The sequence below is a fragment of the Calidris pugnax genome, unplaced genomic scaffold, assembly GCF_001431845.1.
Source record: "Calidris pugnax isolate Ruff unplaced genomic scaffold, ASM143184v1 scaffold435, whole genome shotgun sequence".
NCBI classification, from domain to species: domain Eukaryota; kingdom Metazoa; phylum Chordata; class Aves; order Charadriiformes; family Scolopacidae; genus Calidris; species Calidris pugnax.
This window is the reverse complement of record NW_015091240.1, coordinates 1,422,429-1,434,804: the sequence shown is the minus strand read 5'-3', so window position 1 is coordinate 1,434,804 and position 12,376 is coordinate 1,422,429. Positions and strand designations below refer to the sequence as shown.

At 37.2% G+C, this 12,376-nt stretch overlaps 1 protein-coding gene across 2 annotated transcripts in view; it reads right to left on the bottom strand.

Annotated features, from left to right (window-relative positions):
- Positions 1 to 2,072: 2,072 nt before the first annotated feature.
- CARS (cysteinyl-tRNA synthetase) overlaps positions 2,073 to 12,376 on the bottom strand; it is a 33,904-nt gene continuing 23,600 nt past the window's right edge. For both annotated transcript variants that reach the window (XM_014960049.1, XM_014960048.1), the window contains 6 exons: positions 11,245 to 11,326; positions 6,721 to 6,801; positions 6,292 to 6,359; positions 4,891 to 4,950; positions 3,533 to 3,616; positions 2,073 to 2,414 (listed from right to left, as the gene is read on the bottom strand). In XM_014960049.1, coding sequence (XP_014815535.1) covers positions 2,280 to 2,414; positions 3,533 to 3,616; positions 4,891 to 4,950; positions 6,292 to 6,359; positions 6,721 to 6,801; positions 11,245 to 11,326 — 510 coding nt within the window. In that variant the 3' untranslated portion in view covers positions 2,073 to 2,279. The remainder of the gene's footprint in view (positions 2,415 to 3,532; positions 3,617 to 4,890; positions 4,951 to 6,291; positions 6,360 to 6,720; positions 6,802 to 11,244; positions 11,327 to 12,376) is intronic.

The following is a 12,376-nucleotide window of genomic DNA, read 5'->3' as shown; positions in this document are numbered from 1 at the left end:
GAAGGGAAAAGGGCATTTTGTTTAAAATTCTTCTACATTGGTCCAGTAGATAAAGCATGGAATTGAATGAGGTTCTACTAAAAATATAGGAGGAGGAGAAAAAACTGTAGGGGGGGAAGCCAGGATATTTTCATGAGGATGTCAAAGAAACTACAATCCAGAACAGCAATGGATTAACAGCACCTTCTCCATGTTACATACTAACCAGCTCTAAGCACTGCTAAGGCAGATCACCAAAAAGTAATTTCTGCAGTAAGCAAATTACTGTCACTATTTGACATTAAGTAGCAACTTCAGAAGCAGTTCAGGTTCAGGAAAGTGAAGTATATGCTGTGGTTCGATATTCCAGTTTAGGATTAGTGGTAAAGTTTGCAGAACTATTCCTGGAATCTCTCTAGGACTGCAGGGAGTTTGGAATTGGAGGACCTTATCTGGCTGAGAGCAGCATCTTATGACTGCAGCCTAAGGCACATCCCATCCCTTCGTGGATATCCTGAGTGCACGTGTGTCTTGGATGAGCATGCTGGGAAGAAAATAATGAGCTAATAATATTGAAGAGAGTTAGAATCTAGAATGGTGTAAAAATACAGCTGATCCTCTTTTGTTCACAGACCAAAGGATGGAGAGCTTGCCATTGTGGCTGTGGCTGGCTGTTTGAAGTACCACTGTGCAGTTTAGACATGCATTTATACAATTAATTAGAAATTACCAGAATAATCAAATACTGAATGCAAAATTAATTAAATTAGTTAATTCAAGCTAAAGGAAAAGCTCTGTAAACCACATTTCAAAAGGATGGTTGTGGAATAAAGATAAGCTATATATTCTTCCTGTTATACAAAGGTCACATACAACTTGTACTTCACAACAGATTTTATTTTCTGCATACAAGATGCATGTGCTTTACTGACCTTAACATTATGCATGTTTTCAAAGGCAAATACAGACAAAGCTAGAAAAAAAAAATACTAGACCTTTCTGTTAGTCCAAATATGTTGATTCTTCAGAAGGAGGAATGCAAATATAAAAATATAAAGATAAAACAAGGATGTTTTAACTCTTAAATAAGGAAAGGAACATAGCCTAATCACTGTAGCATGAAACGAAGAGTTGAGAGAATAGAGGTGTCACAGTATGACCTCCTGCAAGTCACCTTGAGTCTTAGTAATGCTGGATGAATACAGTTCTCCGTATCGGACACTTAGCTGTTATATGCAGTTGTGAAGTAGGTGAGATATTTTTTAGGATTTCATAAACTTCAGTTCATTTAGTAGCTACTGCCAGTGAAATGCATTATTAGGCAACAGAGAACTGTCCTTGCAGACATAAAGTAACCACACTAATCTGAAAAATTATTAACTCAGGGTTAAATAGTCATGTTAAAAACACCAGTCTTGAATAGCGAGCAATGTATAGCTGTATTGTCTAATTGCAAACCAATCCACAAACCGTATCTCAGTTAGAAACCCTCTGTTAATTCCCCTTGGCTCTGAACAGTTAATTAGGTACTGAGTACTTTGGGTAATCAGGTACTTTGGCAGTTTCCTTGGAGCAGCAGCTCCAAGAATGCACCACCCTCCACCATTAGCTCTTCATGTCTTTCCCGCCTGTTTGTTCAATGCAGACACATTTGCCTTTTACTTACCCACTTGATTGCAACTGCAGGTTGAGCAAAGATGATGACCTGTTCCCTTTTGCAACAAAGGGAGTGTTAGCTTCTACTATGCAAAGTGTTCTGGGTATACTTATGAGACTTTTTAATAATAGCAGCTAGAGTAAGTATCATAGTGGAACTACCCAGTTTTTCCTGCTTATGTAAAGATACTAAAGTCATCTGGAAAATACTGTTCTTACTGTGGGACAAATTACTCAGCTCCCATTTAGCAGTAAATTTTGCTGACTGTGACATATTGCAGAATGCAAGCTACAGTGGGTCTCTGATAGAGATCAGTATGCAGGACAAATTAACCAAAGCCTGGACAGCTGTAATAAACAACAATCCTTATGTGGATTTGCTGACAGAGCAGCACCTTCCCAAATAGAACTGGCAACCATTCAACCTGCTACTGTTGTTGCGAAGAAACTTCTTACAGGTTGGCTTTTTTTTTTTTTAAGAATGGATTTTTATTGACTTTCCAGATGACATTATTAATCCACGTAAACAGGATTTTTTACTTTGCACATAATAGAAAGTGTAAACAGAAATTTGAGCATTAGTGTATGCTCACTTCTTCAATGCTGACCCAGCACTCGCCTTCTAAAAAAAAGTCCTGTTGTTTTCAATTTGCACTTCCATTCTGAACCATTTGTAGATACTCCTTGTATAGCTTTTCTTGGGTTTCATAAAGTTTCTTTAGCTTCTTAATTTGACCTTTGCTGAGTTCTTTGCCTTCTGTATCATGGGTGGGAAATCCCTGAAATATTAAAAAAAGAGAGAATATTTAAGATAAATTCTTGGACTGCTTTTGCTCCTTACAGAACAGTGTTTTAATAAGATAGGGGGATAATGTCATAATGACAACCTGTCAGGATGGCTAATTTTAGTTACCTAGAAGTTTGACAACTAACTGACTATTTGTGTATGTTCCCTTCCTAGTAAATGAAGAGGCAAAGGGTGTATTTATTTTCTGTCCTGTTCTAAGTCAGGGAAGCTTAGACAACTAACTTGTAGCTGGTTATAGTTAAGAGAATAATGACTAATCCCTAAACAGATGGTTTAGAGAGCACTTTTAATCATACTGGCATATTGAATCCACGGCTTAAAGCAAAAGCAGAAAAAGATTTGTATTATTGATCTAGAAAGTATGATCAGAGTTTTTATGGACATTCTCCTTGACTTGTAAGGGTATTTTCCAGTATTTACACTTTCCATTCTTTCTTGCCTTGAGGGCCTGAATTTGTGGGTGAAGAGGACAGGCAGAAGCAGGATCAATGTCTCAGATCAAGCGCTGAAGAAACAGTGTTTTATGCTTTCAAAAACCTTTTATCCTCAAAGGGAGCAATCAAGAGCTAATTTAGCCATACAGCCCCTTCAGAGATTCTTTGCCAGAAGAGAGCATAACAGTGCTCTGGTTCTGCAGAACCAAAAAGGAAGCAGAGGACCTCTCTGAAATACATGGCTCTGTCTATCAGTTCTGGCAGAGTTTGGGAGTTTGGTCTTTCAAGTGAATTCCTTGCCTTGCAACAGAGTACTAAATCTGTGAACACACATCATACATGTTCCCATCTACAGGGAATTTTGCTCTGCAGTGAGAGGGGCCAAAGGAGACCAATGTACGATGAAAATACCCTTAAAACACAGTTAAAAGTTAAAATACCCTGGCTAACAGTTAGACAGCCTCGCTCCCCAATGCAAGGTATGTGCAATAAAATTAATATATTGCCTTTTCTTTGTCTCCTTCCCTCCTCCTACAACATTAATGGCACTGCTGCCCTGGAGGTTTTGGAACAAAATCAGCTATGTACACATACAGTTGAGTACATACAACTGGGGAAGGAAAACCAAGAAACTATCTAAAGAAAAGTCTCTTACGTTTTCATCAAACATGGAATATTTGTCATGTTCTGATTTAAACATTTCGTGTGGTGGAATCTTCATTTTTGCCAGTTTTGCTGCCTGTAAAATAAAAAGTGCATTAACTGCATTAGCATCACAGTTAATTACTGACAACCTGTCACATATGCAAAAGGAAAAGTAGGCTATAATTTGCAAATCAAAGAGCATTTAATTCACAATTGTTTATCATGTGAAAAGAAACTTTCAGTGAGGAACAAGTCAGTTAGTCTGTACGTGCCTGGGGGAAAAAATGTTTTAAATCTGTAGAAACCCACTTAATAAAATAGATGTATTGTAGGAACTCAACTCGCTTATATACTCCAAAAACTACATCTGATTTTTGCTAGTTTGGTTCTTTATAGTGTTTTAGGTGAAAGACAAAGTGAATAGTTGCTATGAGTAAAGAATATTCAGCAATTAACTCACTGCAAAGGGAACCATCTTTATCAACAGTTCCCTGCTGACAAGCCCAGGTTTCTATGCAGGTCACAGCAGGACCAGGATGCAAGTAATTGCTTTGAAAACAAACTGAACTTTCACTTATCTGTAAACAAGCACATCTTAGAATCCTTCCCAAGTAATTTATGCCCAACACAAAGGAATCACCTCTTTGAAAGAATGCAAAAAGCTACTTGGAATTTACAGATGGTAAATGCTATTTATCTGGTTTTATGTCTGTACATGGTGATCTCTAAGAGTTTACTTCCTCTTTTAACCCAGGGGTGCATTTCCTGTACTGTTATAGTCATCAGCACAGCAAACAATCTTTTCTTCTTATGAGTTCATCTCTGGCCGCCTACTCCTCATCCAAAGCCTAAAACTTCTGAGCTATCTCAATTCCACTGGTACAGATAATTTTTTAATTTTTTTTTTTCACAAAACGCTACATTTCAGAGTTCAATCATAGGGAACAGGTGGATTCTTAATGAGAAAGAAACCTATTTTTACACATACCTGTGACACTGGAAATGGAAGAAAATAATAAATGACATAAGCAAAATCTTCTCTAACAGACATGTAAGACACTACTTTGGTAATTAAAGAAGTAACACTGTCTACAGACTGAAATAAGTGCTACAAGTTCTCCTCAGAAGCTTTTACAGCCTTTAGCTGTGTTTTCAAAGATGGCTTCTCTGTAATAGGAGCTGAATATTCAAACCTGAACTGCAAGCCAAAGTCATTCTGAGCAGGAAACTGTAGACAAAAAAATAAATAAATGGAGGCCCAGTGAAGGCTGGGCAGAATGCCTGTGATCTAATGTAATCTTTCCTGCACGTGACTATTGCTGTTAACACTTTTCTTCAAAAACAGATTAAAAGGATCTGAACACTTACTTCCTGCTCTTGTTTTTTCCTGGCTGCTTCTTCTTTCTTCCTTCTTTTCTCTTCTTCAATCTATGAAAGGCAATGTTAATGAGTAAAAGGTAACTAACTACTTCATTTGGTTGTTTTCTACACATCTGAGCCAGCTAGCTCCCCTGGATATCTAATTACAGACAGAACTGGCAGCATAACCTGCAGCAAAAACACCATGCCTTATAATTAGGATTATCTGATACTTCCCGCTGCATGACTTAGATTTTATTTGCTTTTATTCACAGTTAAACCAGTTTTAACTGTTCAGAATGCATTTTGCATGCAAAGTGTATACATATAAAAGAATACCTACAAAGCCTGAAAAAGTGATGGTCCTGGCATTTCACAGGGAAAAATGTTTTGCAAATGACTTTAAAAAAAGACCATATTTTGCTGATATTTTAAGCTCTTGCTTCAAACTGTGAAGATATTACAGTTTCTCAAGAAGCAGTTGTATCCCTTGATGTTCCTAGGGAAACAACTAGCCAAATTTAGCCAACTTATAAAACTTTAATAAAAATAAAAATCTCATCTTCCACTTGCTTAGGAGAGACCCATCAGTTCTCCAGGGGTTCCGACAGCACTGCCCTGTTTCCAGGGAAAATGTACTTTACCTACAGATTCTACCCACCAGCTACATACAAACTGCCTTCAAATGTCTTTTTGTTGAAAACATCTGGAATTGGCTGAAATTACATATTATTTCTCCCATTTCTAAAAAACATCCATATGGAAGAAGAAATGATGTAAAGTCTTCCAAACATTTCTAGTCATGATGGAATTTTATTATTTATTAAAACTGAAGGCAGACATATGAAGTGTTACTTTAAAATGTTACAAAGCCAAATATCAATGCTAGGAAGTGCCACAAGGAGGGTTTCTGTACAGACCTTGTGCTTGTGAATTAGAATTCACAATCTTTATATAGTAACATGTGAATTCTTGCCCCCACACCCTGAATATCTCACTCATCCATACTGCATTAATTAAAATTTAGCCAGTGCATTTTGTTCTCACTTATCAGATAAATACAGTCTAGTTCTAGGGAAAATGTCAACTTCATTCATACAGACAAAAGAAGTCCAATTTAGCTTCTCATTGGAATTGTTCTTCCAGAGAGCTAAGACAGTATACGTGCAATACTCAACATTCCAACCTTAGAGGTATTCATTAGGTCCCACAAAAAAATTTCAAGAAGCTCCCATTTCAAAAATTCTTTTCCTGAACACACTTAGATTTTAGTATCAATTCTCTTATGTTATTTGCCTTCTTGATAGCCTGTTAGGATTTCTCTTATAAGTTATCAAAGAAAGGTAAAAGTATCCATAGCTTACACATTACTTTAGAGTTAAAAAAATATAGAATGCTTAAAATAATAACCTTTTTCTTTTCTTCTCTTTCTTTCAATAATGTGTCCTTATCCACTAATTTAACCACAGTTGGAAGTCCTAAAGAAGCAAAAACAGATGAATGAGTTTCCGATGCTTGAATAAATGTATTTATGATAACTTTTTTTCTTTTTGCAAGCTGAATGCAAATACAACTGAGTAACTATTGAAACATGACTAAGAAACTAGGTGCTATAAAAAAAGATTGCAATGTATGTTTTTATATTTTATACATTTATTCCAGTAAAACAGTTCTATAATATATATTCATACCTCACAAATATGATATACTATAGCTATGCAGTCCTTGAGTTTGTTGGATTATTCCAGATTAGTCTTGGCAGGTTGTTTCACTTCTTATGAAAATAGTAAGATTATAAAAACAGCTACCTAAAAAGCTGCAAGACATATAATTGGGTACCTTCATGATCTTCAAATCGAACTCCAAGTTCAGGAAGGATGTCATCTCGAAGAGCATCACTCAACTGCAGCACTTCAGTTACTATAAAGCATGGAAAGTACTTTTAGCGAAGCAAGATTTGGTGAAAGTATACTTCTAACGTGCTACACAGTTATTTAAATTCAATTAAGAAATTGCCACTCTCTCACATAGGCCAGAGAAAGGTCTTTTAAGTGATAAACCTTTCAAGTGAGTTTTGCCTTCTTTCAAGTACACAGAGAAGCAGCCTGTTTCTTTGTAGGGACTTGAGATTCATAAATTTCTTCCAAGATACCCTCATTGTTCCTTAAGGGGAACAGAAAGGAAATCCAAGGCAAATCGGAAATGATGCAACAATTCTACCAGGGTTTAGTGGAAGGGGATATGACTCAGAAAGATCCTAATGGCTGCTGTATGATTTCCAGTAAGAAGGGTTAAGAACCCTATTTTAAAAAAATCACAAAGTAACATATCATGTGCTACATCTAACAGTGCTTTTGAAGGACTATGATTTTGTGGGTTTGATAACTACGCATATATTACTCAGAGTAACTGTAATCCAAACATCCTCTTTTTCTACAGATAGTTATCTTTTCCACCTACTCTGACCAGGATGTTTTTTTCAAGCAAGCTAGTTGAAACAGAACACAGAATTTTGATTTGGCTTTCTGGATGGTGATCAGGATATCATAACTAACATTCTTTTTTTTATTATTTTTTTCTTGCAAGCTTATCAAGTAGTCTTTGATGACAGTGCAAATGGCCAAGAACTCAAGATTTAGCTGAAATAGATGCTTTCAGGTCTTAAGATGAAAATAAATCTTCATACAAGATATTTACTTGGATAAGAAATTGTATCAGCTGAGAAGCAGCAGAACAGTTAAGAGAACTAAATGCATCAAGAAGAACCGGTATGTCGTTGTCGTGAACTTAATTCAGTGACATTTTTTATAGACAGTCTTGTATTTAGGAGGAAATGCTTACCAAGTCTGACAAGACAGAGATGATACCATGTACTTAAAATAAACAAGTGTTCCCTCTTTCAGCAATTCTCACCTGGTTAAACCTAAGAAGTAATAGGGGTCTCAAAGGTAGTAATTCTGGCAGTAGTAGCTACCACCCAGACTCTGAATTAAACCCTGCACATATCAGTAGATACAAGTACCATCCCTGAGCCTTTATCTCTTCCATAATTATCAAATCTGAAGAGCTGAAGAGTGACCAGAGCACTGACTATCCTAATACCGTAGAAAGCAACAGCCACCCTATGTCATTGCATAACAGTGTTCTGCAACTCTATTTGCACAGGAAAGCACTGCAGTTCATAGAAGCTCTTTTGTCTGCCGTGAAATAAGTCGTTATTTTTCTTGATCCAGAGCAGTTATACACAGTGAACCACATTCATGTTTGATGCAACTCTACAGAAGCCATTAAGATAAACAAGAGATAAGATTATCTCACTGGCTGTTAGAAGGTGTTGACTCTAGCCTAGGCAAAGGAACTTCACCTATCATGTCAAGAATGTATCAGATACACCTACTGCTTATTCAATAAAACAGCATCTGCTCAGTTATAAATATTTACTTATCAGAAATCATGAATAATTGAAAGTTTAAGAAGAAGAAATCCATCAAGGTAAGAATAAGGAGAAACCTATAACAAACATGTATTATTTATGAAAGGACACATCCTCTGATCAATCCTTCATCATCCAGAGGAGACAGCACCGTGCTTCTAAGGGCTGAAACGTGCCTGTTCTTTGCAAGTGGTAACTCCAGAGAAAAGGTGTTTAAGGGTTAGGCAGGGGGTTATTTATGGGCTGCCCGAAGACAACATCCTCACTGAGGACAGTGACCAGGAAACCAGCAGGATAGCACTTTATCACCAGTGCCCATAAACACCCTGGCACCTTGGCACTCCTTGAGCCTGTGACTATTTCCCAGACTTCTTTTCACATTTTCTGTGAATTTCAAGCCAAAGAGTCTTGGATGTGAAGCAGATGTTGTGCTGTTGTGAGTGGGAACACTGTGATGGGAATGCCGAGCGTTAAGACTGGCAGCAAAAGACCAGAGCAGCATGGTAACAATGATCAAGTCTGTCCTGATTCTGATCAACTTATGATATATTAGGAAGCGGGCAGAGGGTTTCCAACTGTGTCCTAGAAGCAGCTTAGAGTAAGATACCAGATGGCACCAGCACCTGTGGCAGAAAACGAAGATGCAGGTAGAGTCACAGTCATCTTTACCACAGGGTAGTCAATTGAAGCATGTCCTGAGGTAAGTAACAAACAGCTGAAGAGACTTGCTCCTGAGCATCTCAGTAACAATTCGTTGCTAATGAGAATCCTTCCTAAGCATCAGGGGCTGCACTGGAGCACAGACCCTTGCAGAGACAACTACAGGGGGTCTTGCAGCCGGTCAAATACTCAAGTAAAACATCAGGATGTGCAATACAGAGATGCTCTGACAAACCAATCATTCCTGTCTTTTGCCTCTTTTCTGCATTTCTTTCCCTTGCACGGCTAGCACAGTGTCTTCCTTTTTCTGTTTACCACCATTGTTAGGTAAGTTCACAATTAAGTCAAGACTCAACTGCAAATGATCAGTAAAAGGTCTCCACTTTAAATACTAATATACAAAATAGAGAATTTATTCCATTAATATGTTTGAATGTTAGCCATTCTGGATGATGGTAAAATTTTTATAGGGTTTTTATTCTTACCAAAACCCATAGTTTTACAAATGGATATTCTGTGAAATGTTTTGTAAATATAGATACATTTTTAAAAGTTATTTGTATATGTATGGGGACATTTGTATTTCTCTGCAGGTTCTACAGAAGCAGCATATTTTTTATTTAACCTCTAAGAATACTTAAAGCAATACAGATCATGTTAATTAGTACTTAACACCATCCTGCCAGCATTGGGCTATAATGGAGAAACTCCCTTCACAACCATGTGGAGGCAATATACCCAGCCATTAATCAGAATGACTTTTACAGTAATTCAACACTTCCCGCAAGCAAGAATTTAATGGGTACAGGGAAACAAATCAGTAGCATGTCAGTGCTGGTCCTGCCAACCACAGCTCAGCTCCATATATCAAATAGTTTAATTAAAGGTGCCTCCCTGGTCAAACTGCAGAGTGCTCTAACCACTCCATACTCCAACCACACAGCAACTAGATCCAGCTTTATTCTTACTGCCCAATTTATTTCAGGCAAAAAAATCAATACTTTCCAAGTAAGTAACTCAAGTGCCAGTAAGTAATCCAGCACTAAGTACATTCTAAAAATGATCTACAAGAAGCCCCATGATATTTCAAATCTTACCACTGTTAAGAGTGAGGAACAGTTTAGCTCAACCATCAGAAAGCAAGGGGGAAAAAAAAGCCTAATATAAAATTACTATCTATGTTAAATACTAAAAGACCAAAGGTCACATTTTTGGCTGAGGATATACACACAAAATTCTTGAATTAATTCCAATTACAGAAAATATTTGCTTTTGGAACTAATAGGCCTATTTCTCAGCATCAATTAGGCCTATAGGAGTTTGACAGTAATAGCTGAGTAGTCACCTTACCAAATACAGTTTTGTGCTTTTAAGGTAAACTTATTAGCCCTTAGAAGAACTCAAAACAGCAGCAGAATTAGGGTTCAGATTCTTTGGCAGCTGAATAGGTTATCAAACAGACACTACAAGTAATTTTATGCTTCTGTATAATATACAGGTTATATATATGTGTTTTATACATATAGAAATGCCCTATTTTGCCTTCCAGTACAAATCTGAGTGCAAAAAGGTTTTAAGAAAACAAGATTCATATACATTATGAAGACACGTAAAATTCCACAGGGAACAGCAGAAAATAGTAAGAGCTCCATTAGGAACTAATCAACCAGTAAAATCAAAGAGGGCTTAATGGAACAACCTTTTTAACACTATATAGTTCTGCTGCCAACACACACAGCATGATCAAAGCTTTTCAAAGGGGAAACAAAAGAGCGCCCTAAACAACTTCTAGCAAACTCCCAGAGTAATTCTCCAAAGAGAGTACTCAATTACCATCAAGGGAACTACAATTCCAACTATGCTAACAAATAAGAATGAACATCTCAGGCTATTTAAACACAGACAGTATCATTGTGTAGCAATCTACGCTTTTAAGAGAACGCAAGCTCCCTGGGGGAAGAGATCATGGGTACTTCCATACCTAGAAAGCAGGGAGTGCCCTAATCTAGAGAAACAACAGCTAGACCAGTCATTCCAGAACTTTTAGATTCTTTAGGAAGAAAAAAGAAAATGAATTTAGCAGCCTGTAAAAGATTCCCAAATTCAAGAGACAGGTAGCAGAGATACAAATATTCAAATCGACTCTGATTTAAAGATACTTTTATTCTCTAAGCAAAGAGAGACTGCATCAACTGGCTAACCCCCCCCAGTTTGATTCCTTTGACCTCTCAGTCTTATAAGCAACAACAGAAGAAAAAGTGAATTCTCACCTTTCTTCTCTCTGGCAATTTGTCGCACTCCTTCTCTGAACTCAGAAAGAACTTGTAAGTATGGCATCACCGTAGATTCAATCTGCAGGGTAATTATTTCTACAGTTAGCTAATCGTCAGATATAAAACATGTCCTTACCCACTTCATATTTATTTGTTGTTGGATGGAACTTGATCATCAGGGCATATCTGTATCAATAAAAATTGTCACTCTCTATTGATGTCAAAGGAGAGATGATAATTTACATTAGCTGTCAATTTTCCTTTTGCACAGTTAAAATCATCTTGTGAAGTTCTGCCTCTCCCCATTCCTTTTTTGTCTCCTTTCAGTTACATCTGTTCCACAGGGTTATGCTACAGTCCAGCTAACTATAAGGCAGTATAGGGAAAAAACAGCATCCAGATGAATTTGCCGCTTCGTGTTCTGTGTTGTCTTACTTATGGTCAAATTGCTTGTCAGAAATAATACCTGATACTAGGACTTACTTTTATTAGAACACATGTTCCTCAGATGTTAGCTTACACTAATTGTATTTATTTCCAATACAGTGCAGTTGTCTGTATTCCTCACACAACTCTCTCTCCCCACAAAAAATGGGGAGAGATTGCTGTTGAATGATTTCAGATGTAAGTAAATGCTGGTCATAAAGCTCAAAGAAAAAGTCTCGAGAATCCTGCTCTCAGTGGTAGTGAATAGCGACAGCAAACAGTCAACAGCAGTGAACAATTACAAAAACAACTACAGATCAGCACTGTCTGCCAACACTTCTCTAGAATCCCAAGAGGAGAAGCTGGGCACCCAGGGAACTGCTTAAATTAAGTTTCATTACTTTGGAGGGTGAGAGAAAAAAACAACCACACTTTTGTTTCCCCTAGTTTCCACCTGTCTTTTACATCTGTTAAATCACTATGACAAATTTCTGTGCAATTAACAGACAAGATAGTCTGTTATGCTCAAGAAGTGCCCATATGAGAGGAGCTGAAGGGCTCCATTAAAACTTTTCATAACTGTGAATACTCTGCAATCAATTTCACAACTGGAACCTGTGCTGACATGTTTGGCAGAAAGAATGGAATACAGTAAGTGAGCAACAGCCACATTTCACTACCCCCTCTGCACTGAAATTAGCTC